The sequence below is a fragment of the Silurus meridionalis genome, chromosome 6 (genome assembly GCF_014805685.1).
Source record: "Silurus meridionalis isolate SWU-2019-XX chromosome 6, ASM1480568v1, whole genome shotgun sequence".
Lineage (NCBI taxonomy): Eukaryota > Metazoa > Chordata > Actinopteri > Siluriformes > Siluridae > Silurus > Silurus meridionalis.
The window spans coordinates 22,853,695-22,880,034 of record NC_060889.1 but is presented as its reverse complement, the minus strand read 5'-3'; the positions used below and the strand labels follow the sequence as shown (position 1 = coordinate 22,880,034).

Below are 26,340 nucleotides of genomic sequence, written 5' to 3'. Positions count from 1 at the left end.
AGATTTCTGACTCTCAGATAAACTATTTGTACCCAGTCATGTTACTCACCTATAGACAATTAACCTTATAAGTTGCAAAATGTTCCTTCGGCTGTTTCTTTTCAGTGTCAATTACTTTCCCAGCCTTTTGTTGACTTGTCGCAACTTGAGACATGTTGATGCCATCAAATTCAAATTTAATTAAAACATTTGTTTCCTTAAACAGGACATTTCCTCAGTTTAAGCTTTAATTAAGTTTTCTATGTTTCAATTGTGAAAAAAAGGTGATTCATAGTGTAAAGATTTGCAAATCATTGCCTTTTTAAAATTAAGATTTACATTTTTTCCCAGCTATTTGGAATATGTAGATTGTGCAATGACAGCTTTAATGACAGCTTTACATTCTTTTATCAGATTCATGATGTTGTCACCTGGGGTTCCCTGGTGGTCTAGTGGTTAGGAGGCACGCTAATTGCCGGTCCCAAGCCTGGATAAATGGGGAGGGTTGCGTTAGGAAGGGCATCCAGCATAAAAACATGTGCCAAATCAAACATGCAGAGGATCCGCTGTGGCGACCCCTAACAGGAGAAGCCGAAAGAAAGTTTATGATGTAGTCACCTGGAATGGTTTTCAGTTCACAGGTGTGCCTTGTCAAGTGTTAATTTGTGACATGTCTTGCCTTCTTAATGTGCTTTAGATCCTCAGCTGTCTTATGCAGAGGAAAGTTGATTACAGAGGCAATAGTCCTAGTGCTACTACAATTACTGTACAAGTCTATATTATAGCAAGAAACAGTCAGTTAAGTAGAGAAGAAAAGAAAGGACAGTCCATCATTACTTTAGGAAATCAGTCAATTTGAAAAATCTCAAGAACTTTAAATGTATCCCCAAATGCAGTCTCAAAAACTATCAAAATGCTATTATGAAACAGGCTCTAATGAGGACCATCTGTGGAATGGAAGAACAAGCGCTACCTATGCTGCAGCAATATATGAGAGGTATTTGTTCAAGGAGAAAAGTGTTAGAGTGCTGCATCAGATGATGTGGCCTTTACAATCACCCAATTTAAATCGCATTGAGATGGTTTGGGATGAGGTGGACAAGAGAGTGAAGAAAAAGCAGCCAACAAGCACTCAACAAGTCTGAGAACACCTCAAGATTGTTAGAAAACTTTAATTGTGGAATGAAAAAACAGCTATTAAAATCCACACAAATGAGCTTGTGCAGTTTGTTACAGATGTGGTTTGCAAGCTCTGGCGATTAAATGTATTAACTGACATTAATTTACATGTGCATCTTCTTCTTCTTCTTCTACTTCTTTCAGCTGCTCCTATTAGGCAGAGGTCTAAAGTCTTAAATAACTAAAAGCATGGATAGTTCTGTGCCATGGTACAATGGATAATCAATAAATTAATTTAATTCAATGAGTTTTTGTTTGTATAGCGCTTTTAACAATAAACAATGTCTTAAACCAGCTTTACACAGATAAACTGGTGATAAACAATGAATAACATGTTCTTTATGTGTAAGTTTGTCCCTGATGAACTCCCTGAGATGGCATATGGAAGAAACCTTGAGAGGAACAAGACTCAAAAGGGAACCCATCCTCATCTGGGTTATGTACAATACAGTGTGAATTTAGATATCAACACTAAAGATGTCCAGTGCTCCAGCATGGTCATTATCAGAGCACAGAAGAGTTTTTAGACAGTGTACAAATGTAAAAAAACATTTAATATAATTAACATTGATCATTTTGACAATATTTAATAAGATAAGTATCTGAATGTCATATCATCCCTTCTGGCTCTCAACCTCCAGTTCCTGCAATGCTATTCATGAACACAATGTGAATGATATTTATAAGTGAAGTGACAATCCATGCCCCACTGTAAAGGTATAATACTTTAATATTCGCCAACAGTAATGTTTTTTTTATAAATCGATTCGTATTTAGTGGTGCAACTTCGGATCTAAAGTTATTTTCTTCTCACGTTAATCTGGCATGTTTGCCATCAGAAAAAAACATGACTGTTGATATGATTATGACTCTACTATGATTTATAAACTATGACTAGCAGCTTGATGGAGCTGGGCTTCAAACTTACAACCTGCCTTTCAGAAGGCCAACATCTTAACCTCTGAACTATCACTTCCCCATACTGGCTCATGCTCTCTCTCGCTCTCGCTCTCTCTCTCTCTCTCTCTCTCTCTCTCTCTCTCTCGTTATGAAATTAATTTACTCTAGATGTCTGAACAGCTGAGTCACTAGTCACATAAACAGCTCTCTTCCAGAAGTGTTTTAACTTCATACAGTCAAAAATGTATCACACTCAATGCAAATCCTTAGCACTTTTAACCTTTCAGCCCAACAAGTTCAGAATGACACTTAAACTAAGCTTATTTACTATCGAATGATTAGTTGTAGTACAATACAGGTTCACAATTGATTGTACCTAGTTTATGTGGGTGTGTAAGAGCAGAGAGAACAGTGACAGTCACAGTACTATGCACATTTATGACAATAAATTTGAAAAGAAGCTGAAGTGGTATCATTGCATGTAAAGATGACACTTTTTACTTCACCAGCTTTAACCACAAGTTTTTTTTTATGACTTCCCCTCTGTCCATGTCTGTATGCTGCACCCATATGTGCTGTTTCCTGTGTTGCACTACAAGTCAGAAAAGAAACCACAGGTTAATCATGTGACCAGGCTTCAACACTGTATTTTGTACACTAGTCGGAAGTGAACGGTGTGTTTTAACAAGAATAAATAAAATTGATGGTAAGAGCGAAGTGAATTCGTACAGAAAAACAGACAAACTGAAGCTGGAGGATATAGCATAGGGATGGACAAACAGAGCTCCCACCCCTTCAGTCCTGGTAAGCTGCATATCTACCTAAGTGAAGATGAGCTTAGCATACAAGTGTGCCTGAATATCTGGAACATACATTTAGGAAATCATTCTAGTCCACATTTTACTGAATATAGTATGTGATAGATATTACAAGAGGTAAATGCACTTAAAGAAAACATTGCAGGAAGAACTGTGATATCACAGTTGCACATGGGATTTCCTATTATGAATACATTCAAAATCCGTTCCTTTGTGAAGCATTTTGGAAGAGGAAGTAAATGTTTAAGCACTATAGCCACGTTGTAGGTGGGTGTTTTTTCTGCTAATAGCAAAAATCAATCCAGTAACAGTAACCCCTCACTCAATTACACTTTGGATGAACTTAAAAAAATCATGGAAACTATTTCCACATGATTAAATGCCTTATTTTAAACATAAAGCAATTATTTTTGGCCAACTTGTAATGCTTGAGATGGTTCAATTTAATTTTTTAATCTCCATTTAGTCTTATTTGCAAAGTTTCCTTCCAACTTTATTTACTTTAGCTGGGTTAACACAATTTATTGGTGTTGATTCAACGTATTTATTTATGTTCAATTGTACTTCATTTATTTGGAATAATCTAACTCAATTGAATTAAGTCATTAAAACTACAGTTAAACAAGTTGGTCAAACTAAATTGCATAATGCTAAAAGAGAGCCATTGAATCACATGGAAATACTTTTCATGATTGATTTAAGTACATTCTAAGTAAAGTATTACATTTGAATTAACATTAAAAGGTTGTGCTTCAGCAAAGTCGATTTGGTGTTAAGGGTAGAAATATGAACACAAAACCACTGTTCATTAAGTCTAATTAACAGGTAAAACAAGGTAAATAATTCATGTAAGTGCCCACCATTCTTTGGGTGTTTAGGTGTTGGTTTTGTAACATTTTTAAAACAAATTTCTGGAAAACATGAAACATAGTAAATTGAACTTAAGCACTTTAACAAAGGAATGCTTGGCTAATATTCACAATTATACAATTCATATTATACAACAGGTACATTCCCCAGTTCACAGAGTGCAGTCACCCCCTCTAGAATGACTCCCACATCCTCTGGGGCAGTGGTCCCCAACCCCCGGGCCACGGACCAGTGGGTCATTTGGTACCGGGCCGCACAGAAAGAATACATAACTTACATTATTTCTTTTTTATTCATTATCTGATTCTGAACGATGTTTTATTTTGGATAATTACCAGATAACTCTCCGCCACATCTGTCTATGACTCACTCTTGATGCATGTCAAGATGACTTGCTGACCCTCCACCTTCTCCAGCTCTTCTCCTGCAACCGCACCACCCACTGCCCTCCCTCTCATTCACACACATGTACTCTGTCTTACTCCTACTGAGTTTCATTCCCTTCTCTCCAGCGCATATCTCCACCTCTCCAGGCTCTTCTCAACCTGCTCCCTACTCTCACAACAAATCACAATATCATCCGCAAACATCATAGTCCAGGGAGACTCCTGTCTGACCTCGTCCGTCAACCTGTCCATCACCACTGCAAACAGGAAAGGGCTCAGGGCCGATCCTTGATGCAGTCCAACCTTCACCCTAAACCAGTCTGTCGTACCTACTGCACACTTCACTGCCACACTGTCCTCATACATGTCCTGCACCACCCTCACATACTTCTCTGACACACCTGACTTCCTCATACAATACCACAAATCTGTGGTGCTCTTCCTCAGCATGAAACCATACTGTTGCTCACAGATGGTCACCTCTTCTCTCAGCCTGGCTTCCACTACTCTTTCCCATAACTTCATGGTGTGACTGATCAACTTAATTCCCCTGTAGTTACTGCAGGTCTGCACATCTCCTTTATGCTTAAAGATCGGTACCAGCACACTTCTTCTCCATTCCTCAGGCATCTTCTCACCTTCCAAAATCCTGTTAAACAATCTGGTCAAAAACTCCACTGCCATCTCTCCTAAACATCTCCACGCTTCTACCGGTATGTCATCTGGTCCAACCGACTTTCCACTCTTCATCCTCTTAATCGCTGCTCTTACTTCCTCCTTACTAATCCTATCTACATCCTGCTTCACCAACTCCACATCATCCAACCTTCTCTCTCTGATTTTCCTCATTCATCAGCTGCTCAAAATACTCCTCCACCTTCTCAACACACTCTCCTCACTAGTCAACACATTTCCTCTCCATCCTTTACTGCTCTAACTTGCAGTACATCCTTCCCAGCTCGGTCCCTCTGCCTGGCCAATCGGTATAAATCCTTTTCTCCTTCCTTAGTGTCCAACCTCTCATACAGCTCCTCATATGCCTTTTCCTTGGCTTTCGCCACATCCTCTTAACCTGCTGCCGCATCTCCTTGTACTCCTGCCTACTTTTCTCATCACTCTGTCTATCCCACTTCTGTTTTGCCAACCTCTTTCTCCTTATGCTCTCCTGCACTTCCTCATTCCACCACCACGTCTCCTTGTCTTGCTTTCTATTTCCAGATGTCACACCAAGTACTTTTCTAGCTGCCTCCTCATCACTCCTGCAGTAGTTGCCCAATCATCCAACACCTCCTTAACACCACTGAGCCTCTGTCTGACCTCTTCCCTGAACCTCACACTACACTCTTCCTCCTTCAGTTTCCACCATCTTATTCTTCTTTCAGTCCTCACTCTCCTCCTCTTCTTCTTCTCCTCCAAAACCATCCTACAGACCACCATCCGATGCTGTCTAGCTACACTGTCCCCTGCCAACACCTTACAGTCTCCAATCTCCTTCAGGTTGCATCTCCTGCATAGCACATAGTCCACCTGTGTGCACCTTCCTCCACTCTTATACGTCACCCTATGATCCTCCTTCTTCTTAAAATAAGTGTTCACCACTGCCATTTCCATCCTTTTAGCAAAATCTACCACCATCTGCTCTTCCACATTCCTCTCCTTAAAACCATACCCACCCATCACCTCCTCATCACCTCTGTTCCCTTCACCTACATGCCCATTAAAGTCTGCCCCAATCACCAATCGTTCTTTCCTAGGTACACCATCTACCACTTCATCTAATTCACTCCAGAATCTTTCCTTCTCCTCCATCTCACAGCCAACTTGTGGAGCAAAGGCACTGATGACATTTATCATCATCCCTTCAACTTCCACCTTCACGATCATCACCCTATCAGAAACTCTCTTCACCTCCACTACACTCTTACTGTACTCTTCCTTCAGAATTACCCCTACACCATTTCTCTTTCCATCCACACCATGATAAAACAGTTTAAACCCACCTCCAATGCTCCTAGCCTTACTCCCTTTCCACTTGGTCTCCTGAACACACAGCATATCTACCTTTCTCCTCTCCATCATATCAGCTATCTCTCTCCCTTTACCCATCATAGTACCAACATTTAAAGTACCAACCCGAACCTCCACTCTCCTGCACTGCTCCTTTCCCTGCCCTTCCTCCTCTCCTTCTCCTCCTACGGCCAACAGTAGCCCAATTTCCACCGGTACCCTGTCGGCTAACGATACCTGTGGCGGTCGTTGTTAACCCGGGCCTTGACCGATCCGGTATGAAATTCTCAATTGTGATCTGCATATTTGATTTGGCACATGTTTTACGCTGGATGCCCTTCCTAACGCAACCCCCCCCCCATTTACCCGGGCTTGGGACCAGCACTAAGAGTGCACTGGCTTGTGCATCCATAATGGCTGGGTTTTTGAAATGCCTTTCTTATACATATTTTAAACGGATGTGACAAGGAAACACCCTTGAATTATTACACAGAGACTATTCCTTTACTAGGGATAACAACATACCATGTATTCCCTCACCAGCTTCTCCGGATCTTCATTCAAGTACACACAAAGTAAACCTATCAAGGATGCAATTTCTGGAAAAAGAACCTTGACGCTATTTTTTTCCTATTGAAATTAAATTAACTAAGATTTCACAATATGTTTAGACATACATGTTTTGTAAAAATATCAAGTTTTTTGGACCCACTTTTTAAATATTCTCATTCATTATTTCTTCTTAAAATGTTTAGGACAACAAGTAAATGAACCCAAATATGTTTAATAGATTTAGAGAGTCCACAAGACCTAAGATTCAATATCTTTTACACTAGTATATGAAACATTGAGATCCAGCTTGTGCTAGACACTATGAATTGAGAGCACACAAAGACAGCATGTGTAGTTTATCTCTAAATAAAGAGATTTTGTGAAGGTCACATTTAAAGCTGCTTCTAAACTTTACACATGGCAACTTACACATGATGTGTGGCTTTCAAATCAAATCACCTTCATTAACAAAGCAATTAGGACATTTCTGTGAGCATGTGTCTTATTTTTAAAAGTCAATACCTGGGTCATGGGTGTCATGATGTGTTTGAGTTTCCTTCCTATAAATCCACCTTTCTTGCTATATGCCTTGATTAGATTTGCAGAGTGAACATCCAGCTGGGACAAAAAACAGACTGCAAATGATCCTTTTGAATTCTGCACACACCTATGAATAAAAATGTAATTATATAACCCATGTATTAATAAGCGAATGGAAATGGAAACTGTTGAAGTGTGACCATCAGCAAATTCATGAGTCTTTTTATTGTACTCTAAACCCTCTTACAAAAATGAGTATGTTGTTGTACTTACCTCACGCACCCTGAGAGTGCTGGCCATCTTGTTGTGATATTCACAATGTTGAGCAGGTCACGCAAGATGTCCTCCACAACTGCACTAATGCACAGCACAATACTACACTGTAACATAACCACATAACTAGTATGTACTAATAAATTGACATGGTATTTAGTGACTATTCTAATTCTAGCAATTCTATTTCTGCTTAACTTATTAGATTTTTGTATATAGTTCAGCCTCTGTGTGTTGTTTCTTTTTTACCAAAATTCAAATCTTTTTGTATGTTTACTTATATCAATTCCTGTAAAACATAAATTTCCCTTTCCCTCATTTTTATCATGTAAATCAACATTTAATACTGTGTTATTTCAAAATCGTTCCATTTTTATTACGGTTCTTTCTTTCTTGACAAGCAGAATCACTTGTGCAAGATTTCTCCCTCTCCTGTTAAGCTGAGTGTACAAGATTCATTTATACCACACGTGTAGTTTAGGCGACAGTTAATGCTAATCTGACTACTGCCCTGTTATGGGCAAAACAACGGAGAGCTTCATTTAAAAAAAATATGTGGAAATTGAACAGGGTTGGTAAAATAAATAAGTGTATTATAAAAGCATCATGTTACGAAATTGAACTGCTAACATCATGAACTACAGTAAAGTCCACCATGCTAATGGTGAACTTTACAGTAATTAGCTAGATTTTTCTTAACCTGATTTAACATTACATCTCGTCGATTGACAACAAAAAAGACTATGACGTTAAGTTAAAAGTGCTTCAGTTTACATTTTAACTCATTTTAAAAGTGTATAACAAATGATTTGCTCTTACCTTCTCATAAGCGCGAGAAAAACAGGTAAATTCCTGAAGCCAAGCTTTGCTTAAATCTCGCGATATTGGCTGTAATTTTCCCGGAAGCGCGTGAGAGATTAACTGTGGTATGTTATTTTGACATGAGTGAACCTTTTAAAAGCTAAGTAGTTTACTTTATAGAAAATTGTACATGATTTATTCATTATTTAGTAAATATAAAATTATATTGTACAGAATGTATGTTACATTTAAGTAAATTTAACAGGCAAAAGAATTCATTTTTTTGAATGCTGCAAATTTCCTACACTCTAAATCAGAATTCATAAATGAGAGTTTATATGATGTTTAGTGTCAATTTCTTGCTATTTTTATTTTTCTGTAATGTAAACATTGTAATATTTTTATTATTTATTTAATTTAGAGAAATATTATTCTGAGAAATCCCAACTCCAGTGCTCTGATTGGCTGATAGTTCTTAGCTGATAGTTATGTAACTTAGTCACTCCATAAGCACTATAGCATTGATTCAGAATAACTTTTTAGGAAGATTCCCCAATGATGCACTTGGACTGTACCAAGTAATGAGAAATGCAATACTGCATTACAGAAAACTACATACCAAGGTCATTCAATTTTTCAATCTCTCTTTCAGATGCCAAACAGCAGTCTGCATCTAAGACAGCAGAGAGCCCTCATCATGACACTCCTCTCCCAGAGCTGCGCTTGGTCCTACTAGGCCGCAAAGGAACTGGGAAAAGTTCTTCAGGAAACACCATTCTTGGCGTGGCTGGATTATTTGAGAATGGCAAACCAACTGAGGAGTGTGTGAAAAAACAGGCTGACATAGCAAGCCATCGTTTTACAGTGGTGGATACTCCAGGGTGGGAATGGTACTATTCCTGCAATGGCACCCCTGCCTGGGTGACAAGAGAGACAATGAGAAGTGTGACAGTTTGTCCACCTGGACCCCATGCTTTGCTTCTGGTGATACGATCCCTTGCCTCGGTTACAGAGGACTACTATAGACAGGTGGAAGAACACCTGGAGCTTATGGGCAAGAGAGCTTGGGCTCACACCATGCTGCTGTTCACACGAGGAGAAGAACTACGCTCAATTCCCATGGAACAGAGAATACAAAATGCAGGAAAGTCCTTTCAGAAGCTTTTTGAGATGTGTGGAAACAGGTTCCATGTGCTTGAGAACAAACGCTGTGGCAAAGATGGCACACAGGTGAAAGAACTGATAAGGAAAATAAAGGAGATGGTAAAGGAAAATGGGGGGAAGCATTATGAATGTGACCCTTTACTACTAGAGATTGAGGTGGAAAAGAAAAGGAGAGCAAGAGCGAGAAGAAAGAAACAACGAATAATAGAGATGCAAGCTCAAAAAGGAATTATTAAAGCTGTGCTGACAAGTAAGCCAATTTAATGTTCTACATGTATATACAGAAAACAAGCTTAAAATAGAGAGGTATGTATGTAGAAACACCTTCCTTTTAGCTAAAGAGAGTGGCCTAATCATACTGAAGCAAAAAAGCACAAAGTGCTGTAGTTATTATAATATCTTTTAATGTTGTATTTATTTTGCAATGACATATGTAATCATTTCTCACGAACACTCAGGAAACATATTTATTTCTGGTCCAAAACAGCTGATATTTCACCACCCGAAGACCTGGATGAAATGAAACAGTTCTCTAGGGGTTCCCGGCGTCTCCTAGAACTGCGGCTCATCCTCCTTGGAGAAAGAGAGACAGGGAAAAGCGCTGCTGGAAACACCATCCTCAGAGGGTCTGAATATTTCCAAACAGGCCAGGCCACGGAGGAATGTTCAAGGCAACAGGCAGAAATTTCTGGAAGAATGTTGACAGTAGTGGATGTTCCTGGATGGGAGGGTGGTCCTGAAGGAATCACACCAGACAGAGTTAAGAGGGAGATCTACACTAGTGTGACATTGTGTCCTCCTGGTCCCCATGCTATTCTATTAACATTGAGGGTGGATGCCCTAGTCAGAGCTACAGCAGTAAGAGAGCATTTGGAGTTACTCGGGGAAGGAGTGTGGAGGCATACCATACTACTTTTTACAAGAGGTGATCAGCTGAGAGACGGGGTTACTATTGAACAACACATCCAAGGAGGAGGGAAGGATCTTCATTGGCTAATGGAAAAGTGTGGAAACCGATATCATGTAATTAGCAGCACAGCCTTAGAAGGGGACAGCTCCGAAACCCAAGTAACTGCACTCATAGAAAAGATTGAGAAAATGGTTTCAGAAAATCGATGTGCAGCTTTCTTGCCAGCTTTGCAGGAGATTCAGGAACTCGGAAGGCAAAAGAACGAAAGGTTCAGTGTGAAACTAAAAGAAGTTACTGATAAGCTTCAGCGTCAAGAGTTGGAGCTCAAGAGAATGAGAGAGAGGGAGGTGAGAAGCATCAGGCGAATTTTTGACTGGAGGAAAGACAAAGTCAAATCACCAGGAAAATCAAGCAAAGAAAAGGAGGAGGGAATGGATAGAACTGAAGATGACAGAAAGAGCATTATGAGTGAGTTGGAGGAGAGGATGGCTTGGTTAACAGAAGATAGAGAGAAAGAGATTCAGGAGCTGAGCCTGGAAAACAATAGAGTCATTGCAGCTCTCAATCAGGGGTACAGAGAGAGGGCAGAAATTGTAATGAATTTAGATGACAAAGAAAGAGAGAATGAGGAATTAAAAGAAAAAATGGAGGAGCTACAAGTTAATGTACTAGAGCTTAAACGTGTCAGCATGTTAAAAGAGCAAGAAAGAAAAGAAAAAGAAGAAGAGCTCACCAAAAGGCACGAGGATGCTGAGAATGAGCTAAAAGGGCAATTGGATCACCAAAAGAAGGAGGGAGAATTGTTAAGAAGAAGACTGGAAGAGATGTCCAAGATAATGGCAGAATCAAAACAAAAATATGAAGAAGATATCTTAAATGAAAAAGAAGAGCAGGAGAGAAGACTAACAGAGAAAATTGAACTTGAGAAAAGGCTTGAAGAGAAGCAGAAAGAGATGGAAGAAATGACAGGGACAACTGAAAATAAAGTAAGGGAGCAAGAGGAAAAATTGAGAGAAGTGAATGAAAAGTGGGAATCAGAGAAAAATAAACTTAGCGAAATGATAGAATTAATGACCAAAGAAATGGAAGAATTGCAAATTGCCTTTATACACCAAGTGAAATCCTCTGAGTTTGAGAGGCAAATACATGAAAGTACTGTAATAAAATACAATGAACTTGTAGACAAACTTGTAGGGAAAGATGAAGAACTTGTTGCCATACAGCAGAGACAAAATCAGCAAGACATGGCTAAAAATGTTGAATTTCAAAATAAACTGAAAGAGAAGGATCAAGAAATAAGTGAATTGCTTAAAAAACAAATGGAAAAAGAGCAGGAGATTGAAACGATTAAACAAGCTATTGATTCCCAACACAGAACCATGGAAAATGTGAAAACTGATAACAAGGTAAAAATGGCTGAGTACACTTCTAGGATAAAGGATTTAGAGAAAGAGTATAAAGAGATGGAAGAGTTCTTGAAAAGAGAAAATGTGTTTATAAAAGAGGAATTAGAGATAATGAAGAATGTGAATGAAACAAATGCTAGAAAAATAGACGACACAGGAAAGATCTTAGAAGTGAAAGAAAACATGATTAACCTTCTACAACAACAAAATGGAGAGAGTGGAACCTACATAGAAGACTTAATAAAGCAGCAAAAAGAAGTCCAGGTTGAGGTGGACAATCTACAGAGTCAGAATGCAGCACTCATTCGGGAGATAGAAGGAATTGACATGACATGTAAGGACTATAAAAGAGACCTGCAGGCCCAGATACAAATAAATGAGAGAAAAGAAAAAGAGATAAATGATATACTCAAACAATCCGAAGAAATGGGGAAAATCAAAGATGCGCTAAACCAAGAGAACATTAAAAAGAAGGAAAATGAGATTTGTTTGTTAAAGAAGAGAAATCAAACACAACAAATGGAACTGGAGTTTATGGATGAAAGAAGTAAAGAGTTAGAGAAGAAGAACGAGGAGATAAAAAAATACTATGAGGAGAGACTTTTGGAAAGGATTTCTGAAATGGATGTTAAAGATGCAGAGAGAGAGCAAAGACTTCACAACAGAGAGCTCGAACTGTGTGAAAGAGAGCAAATCTTGGGTAAAAATATGCAAGAGCTTGAAAGATGTAAAAAAGAATTGAACAAAAAAGATGATGACATTAACTGCAGAGAAAATGAACTGAATGATGAAAAACATCAGCTGGATAGAAGAGAACACGAATTAAGTGTCAAGGAAAATGAATTGAAATATCAGTGCCAAAATAATGAGAGTCTCTGTGAAACCCTGGGGAGAAGAGAAAGGGAGCTGACAAAAAAAGAACAGGAACTCGAAATTAAAGAGAAAGACCAGAGATTTATCTGAAAAGCAGGAATTGGAAAGACAAAATATCTGGAAGCAGCAAGAAGAGAAAGAGAATATATTGAGAAAAATGGATGAAGAACTTGGAGTAAAACAAATTGAAATTCAGAATCGATTAAAAGAACTGGAATGCCACAGAGAGAATTTAGACATCAGAGATCAGGAATCCAGCAAAAGAGAGCAACAGTTACTTGAATCAGAACAGTTATGCAAGGTCAAGTTAGAAGAACTGTTAAAGAATATGCAAGAACTGGAGAAAAGCAAGCAGGATATTGAAAAAAGGCAAGCAGAACTACATACAAAGGAACATGGCCTGATACAAAGATCAACCGAATTTCAGAAAAAGGAACAGGAACTTTTACAGATAGAACATGATCTTCAGATCAAAGCCGAAGATCTGTTAAAAACAAAAAAAGAAACGGAAGCACAAGAACAGGAGTTACTGAACAAACAAGAAATCCAGGCAGCTGCAACTGATCAAATGAAGAATGAATTAGAGGATATCAAAGGCACATTAGCAAAAAAGGAGCAAGAACTGAGAAAAATTGAAGATGTCCTTGAACAAAGAGAGCAGGAATTTAAAGATAGGGAAAGAGACTTAGATATGAAGGAAAATCAATTTGTTAAAAAATATGAAGAATATAAAGCTGCAGAGGAAATACTGGAAAGTAAACAGAAAGCACAAAAAGAAATTTTTGAAAAGCAGGAAAAGGAATTTGAAAACATCAGACAACAGCTTAAAGAGAAAGAAAAACAACTGATAACAATGCAAGATGACGTTTTGGTAAAACAAATCAATCTTCAAAATGAAAAGAAAGACTTTGAGAGTCGCAGAGAAAATGTGGACAACAGAGTACAAGAATTTGAGAAAATAGAACAAGAGCTTCTGAACTCGAAAAAGTTGTGTGAAGTCAAAGCACAAGAATTGTTGAAAGGAGCACAGGAACTGGAGAAAAGCAAACAAGATAATGAAAAATGGCAAGGTGAACTATCTAATAAAGAATATGACCTGCTACAGCTGTCAAACCAACTTCAAAAAAAAGAACAGGAGCTTGTACAGAAAGAATGTGACCTTGAACTCAAAAGTCAAACTCTACTTAGCAAAAATGAGGAGGTTGAGCCAATTCAGCAAAAGCTATTGAGCAACCAGCAAAATCAAATGACTGAAGAATGGGAAAGGCAATTAAAAGATTTCAGAGAGACCTTAGCCAAACGGGAGGAAGAACTGACTAAGGAAGAGGATGAGCTTAAGAAAAGAGAGCAAAATATTAGAAGTGCGGAAATCTATTTGGACAAGAGAGAGATAATTGTGCAGAAAAAGGAAGGAGAGGTGCAAATTAGCAAAGAACAACATGACAACATGTTAAGTGATCTCAAGAAAAAACAAGAAATAATAGAAGAATTGAAGGTTTCTTTAGAAACCAAACGGCAAAAGTTAAGCAACCTGGAGAAAGAACTTAGCATCAGAGAGAACAACATAACAAATAAAGAACAAGACCTGAGTAATCGATATAAAGAATTAAATATTATGGAGGACAACCTGGAAAAACGGGAACTAAATCTAAAGTCAAGAGATCAAGCATTCAAGAAAAGAGAACACGAGTTGAAAGAACTGAATATAACGCTCGATTCCAAGAAGCAATATTTAGTGAATCATGCAACTGAAATTGAGAACCAGAAAAGTGAAATGAACATTGAGAAACAAATGCTGAAGATGAAATCAGAGCAGCTGGAAAAGTGGGGGAAGTATCTCTACAACATGGAACTTAAAATGATCAACAGTAATCCCAGCCGTGAGATTCAACCATGGAACCAAAGCACCATATCTAATCTAACAGAGACAAGCAACAGTGAAACAATGTATCAAGAGATTGGAATTGATAATAGAAGCTATGGCAGGGAGAATGGAAATATCACAGCAGTAGATGATGACCAGACAGTGGAAATGGCTGTATCATCTGAAATCACAAACATTGAGCTTAAAAATGAAGAGTTAGCATACATAGTTAAAGGCAAAAGAACAATAAAGGTCAATGTAGAAGAGGACAGGAATGGAGCACACACAATGGAAGTGAATGCTCTTATTAAGGAGGATGATGAAGAATTTTTTGACCCTGCTGGTTCTGATGACCGAGTGACTCAAAGTTTATTCTACCAATTTTCTGAACTCAATCTGATGCTCATCGGAGAAGCGTGGTCATCTAGAAAGTCAGCCACATGCACCATCCTGGGGCAAGATGCCAAGGTGGGCACCCCATGGAGAGGAAACATATCTGGCAAGTCCTTATTGGTTGTGGAGCCGCATGGGATAAAATGGAGCGGTTCCAAAAATATGACTGTTGAAAAGAATCTCAAACACAGTGTATCTCTGTGCAAACCTGGACCTCATGCCTTTGTCATTCTCCTGCCTGCTTATTTAACCTTCACAGGACAGTACAGAAGAGCAGTAGAGTCCACTATGTCCATGCTGGGGGAGACTGCATGGAAGCACACTGTTGTTCTGTTCACATGGGCAGAGACTCTTGGAGAAAGTTGTGAACAACACATAAAGAGGAATGGGGATCTGGAATGGCTCATTCAAAAATGTGGAGGTCGCTATCATATGCTGGATAACAGACACAGGGAAGTACATGTAGTGAAGCTTTTGGAGATGATTTATGAAATGGTGGCAGCAAACCATGGACGTTATTATCAAGCATAGTGAGTAACATTATTGCTAATATAGTGACGACAAATTACATTACAGTTTCTAGACATTTTTTGCCATTTTGTAATATTTGGGTATCGTGTGTTTTCGATGGTGTTGTTTGGATTTGGATTAACAAATCAATAAGTACTATGTGTATTTAAATATGTATTTAATTATTTTATAATCGTTATGTAGACCAAAAAGTGTAAGAATTTGTATTATGAGAGTACCCTTGACAATACACATTAATGAGTCATACCCTCCACTATAATGAAGTAAAAAAATTCTTGAGTAAAAAAAAAAAAAGCTGCTGTTATAGTTGCCTTTTTATTTCCATTACAACATAAAAAAATAGCTTTTATTTATTCTCGTTGGTTGATATGCTGCTAAACTTTACTGCAGTTTCAATGATTATTATTTTTTATTTTTTTCAAATGTAGTGAGTGGGAATATGCAACTGTTTAAGCTCTTTGATGTTTAGTCTGATGGACAACACATTTTAGATTTTATTTAATATTTTACAAACAATCAAATAACAAATAGTTTAAATAATTACAATAATTACACGTGAAGGAGTTAACACTTTTACAAGATAGAGCCACTGCGACACCTGCTGGTCTTAATTTAACATACCTGCAAAGATTCCAATGTTGCCATATAGGCTACAGAAGCTACAGTACATGTATTCAGAACATAGTTATAAGTATTGACCATACTTTATTTGCATTAAGGTTGTAGCATAAATTTTTTGTAGTGGATCATGCAAAAAGCATTTTGCATTCAAGCTGAAAAGATGAGAAAGTGCCATGTTCACCTATTATGAAATAAGCAATTGTTAATCCATTTGTTCATATATGATACTAGTCTTTTGTTCCCACCATATTATTTTAAGGTAAATGTGTTTTATTTATGATGGAAACATGATATTTTACTTATTGAAAGTGTTCTCACAAGAGAAACTCAATGGTCACACAATTAAACTGCTGATGTTTCATTGTGCTCTGACAACCTACTTAAATGTGCACATCGATATGAACCTGAGTTTGTGTTTTGGCTTTATGGATTTATGTGTAATAAACTGTAAATGTAGATTTAAAAAAAAATCAGTGACAATAACAAGTAGTTATACATATATTGTGAACTTAATTAAAAAGAAAGGTCTAACAGATTTGGCTAAATTAGTTGATTAAGTTCTGATTTTGTGAAACATTTGAGGAAGTTCAATGAGATCAGTTTAACAATTTATTAAATATTGTTCACAAAGCTAACCACCTGTGTAGGACATCAAAAGGAAATTAACCAGGATTTATTATAGTGCACATCATTCAAACATAGAAGAAGCCTTTAGTGGCAAAATGAATATAAAAGGACTCACCATTAGGCCTCTGATAAAGTGGTCTCTTGCTGAGTGTCCACTGTTCTGCTGACAGGCAAATTATGATTTCCAATGTTTCACTTGAAAGAGTCCCATTCAGGCTCAGAAGCAGAGTTTGGAAATAAAAATCTTTGTCAATGGCCGAACAGACATGCAGGACAAAAAATTTGAGAGGCTCACATGTAATCAGCAGTAATTGAGGCCTGTAGCTGTTGCCTGTGAGACAGATATCCGTTTACCATACTTTTACACAAGGCAGGCTATCAAATCAAACTGCCTGAGTTTGGAAAGGAAAGTGCTCTTCCCTAGCATTTACTTTTCACTGAGATGTTGATACCTCTCAGCAGGGAGACTATTTGGATGTTTGTAAAGAAAGAACAGCAGCACTTACCATTCATGCAGTAAAATACATCGTTTTTATTCGCCTTTCAAAGACCACATTGTTAGATTTAAGGCAAATGCATCACTTAGGTGAATGTAACATGCAATTAAATTGCAAATTTCCTTTAAATGCATGAGTGCATTAGCCTAGTCCATTAAATTGTCCATTAAGCTAACTATTATTTTAATTTAGTATCTGTTCATTCATTCTAAATTAGAACGTTCGTGTAATTTGTATACACAAGTAGCATGATTTCACACAGAAACTTAATAAAAACTCATTTAATTGCATCAAATGATTTATGATTAACTGAGGACAAAGCATTTTAAATATAGAATAATGAAACATCTGGCCACTTTTGTGTTAGATATTTAGTCAGTCTCTGTCTTATTACATTCAGGGGAATGGAGTGGTGAATGAAGTGGCACTTTGGAAGTCATATCTGACTGCATATTGCTCTTTTTTTGATAGATCTAAAAGTAACTTTGTTGGGACATTGTTTAAAATCCAAGCCTCACAATTCTCTTGGTAGTTACATGCCTTTTAAAAATACTTCCACCCGGTTCAAAGTGGATTTAATATGTTATTTCTATCAGTGGCTAATAACTAATTTGAATAATGGATTTTCTAATGGAGGGTTTTGGCACTCGACCGGGTGCGTGAATGTCTGATTTAGTATGTCATTATTATTCAAGAGGTTTTAAAAACAGTCAGTTTTATAGTCCATACAATAATCCACTGTGAATGCAGAACATATTTTCATTGGACATAATTAATACTTGTCCATTAACTTGTCCATTTGGAACACAATGAAACACTTGTGAATACTCTACAGTCATTTGCGCTGTAAAGTAAAGATGATAGCTTATACAGCAGTGATGTTCAGCACATATATCAATGGATATCACTTTCAAAGAAATCTGTGCCAGATCACACTCCAGATGTTCATCTTTTGAAGATGGCATACTTTCACGATATACACTGACTGCACACAGAATCACCTCAGAAGCATTAAACACATATTAAATATGATTGGACTTGGGGAATCCAAATGTAAATAGATGATACACTTCAAAACTGATTTTTGGATCATCTTCCACAGCCTGTGCACTGATTATCATATCAGAGACAACACAATGCTGGTGCCACATCTGTAAAACCCGATCTCATCTAATTAATGCTGGATGCTTTTCTAAGGTAGACAACATGCAGCAGGAGAGGAACACCACAGCATTTAAAGCATGACGCACGCATGATGTCTGTGCTTGTGCAGTATATATAATTTACAGTGTATCTGGAAAGTATTCACAGCGCTTCACATTTTCCACATTTTGTTATGTTACGGCCTTTTTTGAGTATGATGCTACACACCTATGGTATACACCTATATATATATATATATATATATATATATATATATATATATATATATATATATAAGCTGGTTCATATATATCTGTACTGTATAAAAACATCAAACACATCAATCTATGATAAAATGCTTTTCTTCAATTTTTGCCTAATTAATTTTCCACCATTTCTCCCTGTGGGGTTTCATTACGCATGGTTTATGGCAATGAAATTAATGTTGGACATTCTCCAAACTGAATAAGACTGCTACTATTTGTATGAACAGGTTTCATGCAAGCTTTTAAACTGTCCATACAGTCACACACACACACACACACACACACACACACACACACACACACACACACACACACACACACACACACAAAATCCCTTATATGACACAGAATCAGTCTGATCTTTCCAAATCCACTTTTTCAAATCCACATCAACTTAGAAGAAGAAGAAGAAGAAAAAGAAGAAAAAGAAGAAGAAGAAAATAAAGCCCACAGTAATTTAGGCTGAGTGATCAGCAGAGGGGGCTGGTGTAGCACAATAGTTAGAACATTGTTTTTTATGAGTGTGTGGGCATGTTTTATAGCTTGGTGAGGATAAAATATTTAAAAAATGTCAGTTTTGAAAACAGCCTTTTAAATCTTAAAAAGAGTGGGAGAGAGGGACATATACTGAGTGTGCGAATCTATAAATATATGGGAAGTGCTACAAATCATACAGAAAAAGGCCCAGTAACTAGGAATATGTCAGATTAAACACGCTTGTGGGCAAAATGTAAAACACCTATAAAGGTTTTCCATATTTCCATATGAATTGAACATGATTAACAGGCTCCCTAGTGTCCACCAGACACCTCTTTTTGTTTCTGCCTTTTTGTGTCAGGTTGCTAAATATAACATGTTTCACTCCTTTTCTCAATAAATATTGCACAATGTTGTGTGTTTTATTTGTATTTAAAGCCATTAATGATGTACACATTATCATTCCCCTAATTGTAATCAACCAACTAGATTAGTTTGCCGTAGCCTTAGACGGGCCATAACCTCACTAAAACTATACACTGCTCTTTGCTGGCTTAATGAAAAAAATTATACTAAAAGCCAACCAACTTTAAACTAATTCGATTTACAGTGGATTTACACTGCATGCGCATTTGTCATTTTACTGTCGTGTTTAACAAAGCATTACATCTCAGAGTGTTATATGTGTAACTGTTTTCACACATCAGGGAGAGAGCTATATAAGTTCTCCTAATTAATACTTCACTCAGTCACATGTCCTCATTCGCATTAAACACAAAACAAATTCAGCCCAGTTATCCTTTCTAAAAGACTGTCTGGCACCGTCTGACACCCAGGCATGTATACAAGGGGAAAAAAGCTTCTCTTTGGGCAGGAGTAGAAGATGTGAAATAACAGGAAGAATTTATGACCTATTTTAGCTTTATCTCGATTACCTTTATGAAATTTTGATTGTGGCACCTAAAGTGTGAGGAATAAAGCTCAATGTTTCAGAGGAAGAGATTAATGATTGATCATGCATATGAGGAATGCTCTCCTGAAAGGTTGTCTCTTCTACTTTTTGTGAACATGTGATTTTTGACATATGATTGCTTATGTATGTGTTCAGCATTGCACTTTTCCATGTTATAATGTGTTACAACCTGGAACTAAAAGCGATTTAATTGGGATTATATGTCAATCTTATAAAGGAAGTCATTAATTTTGTTGGTGGACAGCCTCATAGGCAGGCAGTATACAGATACTTTCCATTTGTATTAATAATTTTAATAAATGTCCATGGAATGATGAAAGTCTGGATTTTTCCAGGAGCAAGCCTGGTTTATATTTTTCCAGTAATTTTGGTGGTGTCTATGGAAAAAGTCTTTATGATGGTGTTTAGGTATGTTTCTAATGCATGCTGGGGTCATTCAGAAGCAGGTGTGCTTATTTTGTGATTAATACATATACTGCTACAATGGGTCTTTTGGACCAGCAAGTGTCTGTTTTGCATAGCATTTAAACTTAAAAATAAATAAATATTGTAATTATCAATGTCCCTTGTAATGTTCCCACTTATTGTGCACAAAATTGAACTTGGTCTGACTCTTCTGCCACTTGAATTGAAATAACCCATAATCCGAAACAGACTATAGCTGCTCTACCTCTGCCAGTTTAACAATAGATAACACTTAAATGAACACTTTAACACTTAAATGCACTCCCCATTGTTCAATAAAATAAAACATATGTGCAATACCACTTTTACTAATCTAAATCTGTACTTTACTGTGCAATAATACGCTTTATTTATTTTCCTTATAAAATAAATGCAATAACTTTTATTCTTTTTATTTATTTTGCTTTTTTGTTTCCATAGTACTTTACAAAATGTGCAACTGGAAGCTTCTGTCACCAAAACAAATTCCTTATAAGTGCAAACATACTTGGAAATAAATCTCGTTCTGATTCTGATAAATAACCTGGAAATAAAATTCTCTTGAACATCAGTATGCTCCGAAAAAAAAAAGATACAGGTCATTGTTAGAGGTGTTGAACAGTTGACAAGGTGGGTTTGGGTGACAACTGGAGTCTATATTTTTATTGTGCATTGGTGTTTATGAGCTGAAAATAATAAGAAATGCAATGCAGTCCAATTATCTGTCAGTTTCTCTGATAGGCCATTTACAGCAACTTTCTTATTACAAATATAGAAGCATTTAGTAGTGTTTGAAAACCTCCAATGAGATAGTACAAAAGATAGCATACAATTCATAATAAATGCACAAATAAAGCCAGTGGCGTGCGTGCGTGTGTGTGTGTGTGTGTGTGTGTGTGTGTGTGTGTGTGTGTGTGTGTGTGTGTGTATTGGACTTGTTCTAACAGCAGGCCATGACTAGAAGACTATGTGTCAAAAACATTTCGCTAGTCAACAAATATTTGATCTGTCTATTCAAACTGAGACAGTATATCCACTTGTTTAAGGCTTTTAGGTTCAGTGTCTTTAAGTGGTAATCATATTCTTTGAAGCACTGTCTACAGATGCATGTGAACTGTCTACAGAGGCATGTTATACCTCCTAAAATATTAAAATGTTCACCCTCATCCCCTCAACACACAAAGTCGGTTTCTCACTCACACATTTCTCACAAGTACTTCAGTGGGAAACGTGTGAAGGCTCAAGTTTTGATGTTTGCTTTAATTATTTGTGGATTTTGGGGATGGTGCACTGAAAATGAGCTGTATATGCTGCTAGTGTTTAGTCTCACTAGAGGTTTTGAACGTGAACTACTGTTACTTCCACGTTCAGAAAAGAAAGTGACTTTTCACCGGCTAGCTATTGTAATGTACATATTTTGTGTCTGCATTCTGCAAAGACTTTTTTTGTTGTTGCATGAAAGCATGATGAGATGTGTACAACTGTGCAGCATGCACCTTGGATATTAGATATAAAAAAGCTTGTTTATGATGATTATGATTTTTCCCAGATCATTTATACCTAGTGAAATTGTCTTTATAGTTTGCTCAGAAAGAAAAACACTAGAAATAGAAAGACATTCTAACAAACAATATAAGATAGATAGATAGATAGATAGACAGATAGATAGATAGATAGATAGATAGATAGATAGATAGATAGATAGATAGATAGATAGATAGATAGATAGATAGATAGATAGTTTTGGCATAAAGTAAAAAAAGTTCTATGAGAAAATAAATATCCCCTGTGCACTTTACATGATCTAATTTGACTTTGCAGCTGCGTGTGAGCCACCGTTTCACCACAGAAGGAATTGTGGGAAACAGCCAATGGCATATTTAAAGGAAAATCTCTATGAAAATGTACAGTGTCTTTCTGGGTATGATATTTTACTTTTCCCTAAACTTAGTGGAACAGTTTTAAAAGTGAAAAACTGTTTATCTATCCAATATGTGAAACAATAACAACAATATCATAATTTATTGTTTAGATTATTTCTTAAAACCATCACTAAACACAGTTAGTACAATCAGAAAAAAAAGCATCAACCTTACAGTCAATACTCTCAATATTCTCTTTGTATGCATAATTTTTTATTATTATTATTATTATTATTATTATTATTATTATTATTATTATTGCCATTTTATACACATGAAATGAAATTGGTTTTGGATTTTTGATATGGGTGCATGTATAATTTATAACATGGCATAGGCAGAAAGAGAGAGATGAGCAGCATCTTTTCTTAACGGGAAGGTTCTCGAGCGCAGTAAAGCGGCGGCGCGCGCACATTGAGGTACACAACCAAATTCAGTTTGATGATGATGATGATGATGATGATGATGATGATTTCATCTCTTCTGTTTATTTCCTCTACTGAAATTATTTTATTTTAAAATTGAGTCCATTACTTCTGATCGCAAATGTTTTTTGTAAAGTTTTAATAATGATAGGATGAACAAAAAAAAAACCCTCTCCTTCCTGTTTGAATGTATTTTCAAAATGTTGTCATTAATGATTACAGATGGATCGGTAATAAATTATTAATAACTATTATTAATAACTATTAAGTATCGATTTATTAATTATTAATACATTAACATTTATTGTAACAAAAAAAACGTTTATAAGACCTTTTTTTTTTTTACAGTAACATGAGCACGTTTAGGACCCCGCGGATCCCGCCGTCTCCTGCCCCTCGTGCGCGCACGGTGCATTCACAGTTCACGGGTCCGAGACTTTAACGCGACTCGACAGGAAAACCTTTACGGAGACAAACGGGAGTATAGTATCAGGGAAAGCTGACCGAGCTGTGAACTGCAACCCCAACACGGAGCAAATTAGCATCAACAAAAAATAGCAGCGAGCTTCCAGGCCTTCTGGTGTGTGGTGCAGAAAGTGTTTCAGTTTAAGTGGTGCACACTGCAAATGATCACATCAGGCACATGGTGTCTCATGTTAGATCATTTTTGGGCCTGCATTATGTAGATACCCACCCTAGTCAGGCATATCACACATAACACTATTTTTAATATGCATATTATCAATTCAATGTTCGACCAAGAATATCTATATATTGCTCTGTTCATTGATCATTTCCCGAATGATCATTAGTATAATGTTGATGTGTCAAGTTCAGGAATCACTGACCCTATTTTTCTAAATCGTCACAGGTTTGCTGCAAAATAGTTCTTGCAAGACACGATTCACATGGAAATTTACAAAGATCAGAGTTACATTGTCATATGAGTTTGTGTTATCAAAATCCAACCTTATCGCCCTCCTTATTTTGTAATTATTAAGCAAATTTGTACTCCACATTTGCTCAGAACCAGATTTCCTGCAAAACCTTTTCCTTGTGTGTTTCACCTCTTGTGTTCTCCTCTGTAGGTGTCAAAGTACCATGTGGTAAAAGAGAGGGATAATATGGACCCACAGCTAGAAGGGGGAGGAAGGACTGGGGCACAGTGGTACAGTGGGGAGGTCAATGCAGTTTATTAGTTATTTGTATTGCGCTTTATCCATGGACATTGTCCCAAAGCAGCATTACAAAGATAAATAGGTTATAAAATATGAATTTTATACAGTCTGTAAGATTGGTGACTCTAAGTTTATCCCTTATAAATGTATACAGAATGTGCAAGTCAGTGGTGGCAAGGAAAAAGCTCTGATCTCACATCTTCAAGGTCAGGTTCATCTTACCTAACAGGACTGTTTTATATTATATATTGCTTTAACAAACCTGCATATGTTGCCTACATCAAAAAACTAGAAACTACCTTTAGCTAGCTACAGTAGATCACATACTTACTAAGAAGTTGCCTACAATGGAGATGTTTAACTAGCTTAAGGAATCTGTTGGCTTTCAGTGAAAATGTCCCTGATGTTTTAATTGTAAAACATTAAACCTTGGACAACAACAAAGTTGTAAGCCTTAAGTGACATGTATACCTTCATTTTCATTGTAAAAATGCAGAGTTTCTATGTAAATAATGTATATATGTCCAGCCACTGCAGACTTAGCATCATTTATCAAGTAATAGTGATTTTCCATGTTTAAATCAATAGTAAATGTTAATTAACCCAGAGAGCACTCACATGGATCTTTAATACCTGGATAATGCAACAAGAAAGCCAAGAAATCAGTGTGCATTTTGTAACATCAAATTCTTCACTTTTATCCTTGAGTGGAAAAACAAGTGGGATTTTATCATGCTTAGCAATCTGGACTGGCTGTGCCTTTTGCTTCTTGCAAGTTAATGGACACAAAGAGAATATGACAGGGTTTGTAAGTTCCACAAAGTCATGAATAAATAAGGATTATGGCTGGATAATATGATGATAGCATACTGATAGTGAACTAATACTATGATGCACTGTTCTAAGTATAATTATAGACAGGTGGCCTCAATGTTCATATAAAACATTACATACCTTTTTCATATTTTATTTTAAACGCCTCAGCTTTCCGACTCTATAGTATAAAGCTTATAGGCACAAATATTGTGATATAATTTTGCCCTATTATGCAATAATAATAAATACTGCAGCGTATCCTTTTCTTAGTACCTCTGGATGAGAGTCAGCATAGAACATCATCCTTATATAAAGGATAAATAAAATAAAATCAGTGAATTATTTACATAATGGGAGGCGGGCCCTGCTCTGCATAGTGAAATTACCTTGAAATGCTTTTAAAGTTGTGTATGCTTATTAACCCAGCGCTTACAATTGTGTGTGCAAAGAAAGAGAGAGATGCCACTCCTTACCATCTTCGCTTCATCATGTTCTCCGCATTAATTGTTCATTTTTTTATGTAAATACAAATCATCCTGCTACAATGGATGGAAACCAGAGTTGTTTACATACAGTAAGTGAATAACCTTTGTACTTGCATGTTTGTCTTATATTTGATATAAATTTAAAAAATGTATTCATCTTTATATAAATTGTATGGATTAATAACATAGCTAAGCATGGGCAGCTGTGCTGCAGATGATTCAATATTTCTATCATCTACTTATGGGCAAAATTGATATTTTTATTTTACAAGCACAGAACAGCTGAAGCCTTGGAATTATGAATGGGGTTTAAAGAGAGCTTATACTGCATATACTTGGATCTCAGCAGAAAGAAGATGATGAGGAAAAGATGAGGCAAGGGTGGTTTTTAAAAGCTTGCACTGATTGTAGACAGGAGGTGAAATGCCAGTGTAGCAAGAAAGAAAGAAAATGGCAAATAACCATAATTGGCAGTACCATAGATGGTACAGCACAGAAATATCTCAAATATATTGGCTAAAATGAGTTGCAATTATTTTATTCTGTGTTTTCTCATAAATCCTGAACATCCTGATGATGACCAACTATACATTTGCACACAGATGAGCGGTCTAAAATGGGCTCCGTTCCCTCTGGAAAAGAGAGCTAAAAGGATGGTGCATCAGGATACTTAAAAATTACAAACGTACAAACTACAAATACTATTTTTATTACCACTAAAGTGCCTAATGACTTGTCTAGAATGGTCTGCAGGTTTACCCAGGCTTAAGTTGAGTGAAAGGGTTTTTCTTTATTTAAAAGGGTTTTTTTTATTTTTTTATTAGCAAACACAAAAATTTAATCCAGACTCCAACACCAACTATTTGACATTGCTCTTTTATACATGTAAGTGAATAGCAATTTTTTGTATCCAATTTTGTTGAAGTTGTAAAGCACTTTTTTTCCCCAAAATTCAAGGTCAACTTTGCTTGAGAGGTACAGAGAGGAAGAAAGACGCAAAATCCCTGAAGAACCTGTCAC

General features: G+C 36.8%; 1 protein-coding gene across 1 annotated transcript; it reads left to right on the top strand.

The window, feature by feature from the left end:
* Window positions 1–2,676: 2,676 nt before the first annotated feature.
* LOC124387049 (trichohyalin-like) lies at window positions 2,677–24,485 on the top strand. Its single transcript, XM_046851150.1, is given in 5 exon segments — window positions 2,677–2,862; window positions 8,958–9,719; window positions 9,957–12,745; window positions 12,747–15,445; window positions 23,190–24,485. Coding segments are annotated over 5 exon segments (6,378 nt in total). The 5' UTR covers window positions 2,677–2,828; the 3' UTR covers window positions 23,284–24,485.
* The last annotated feature ends 1,855 nt before the right edge of the window (window positions 24,486–26,340 follow it).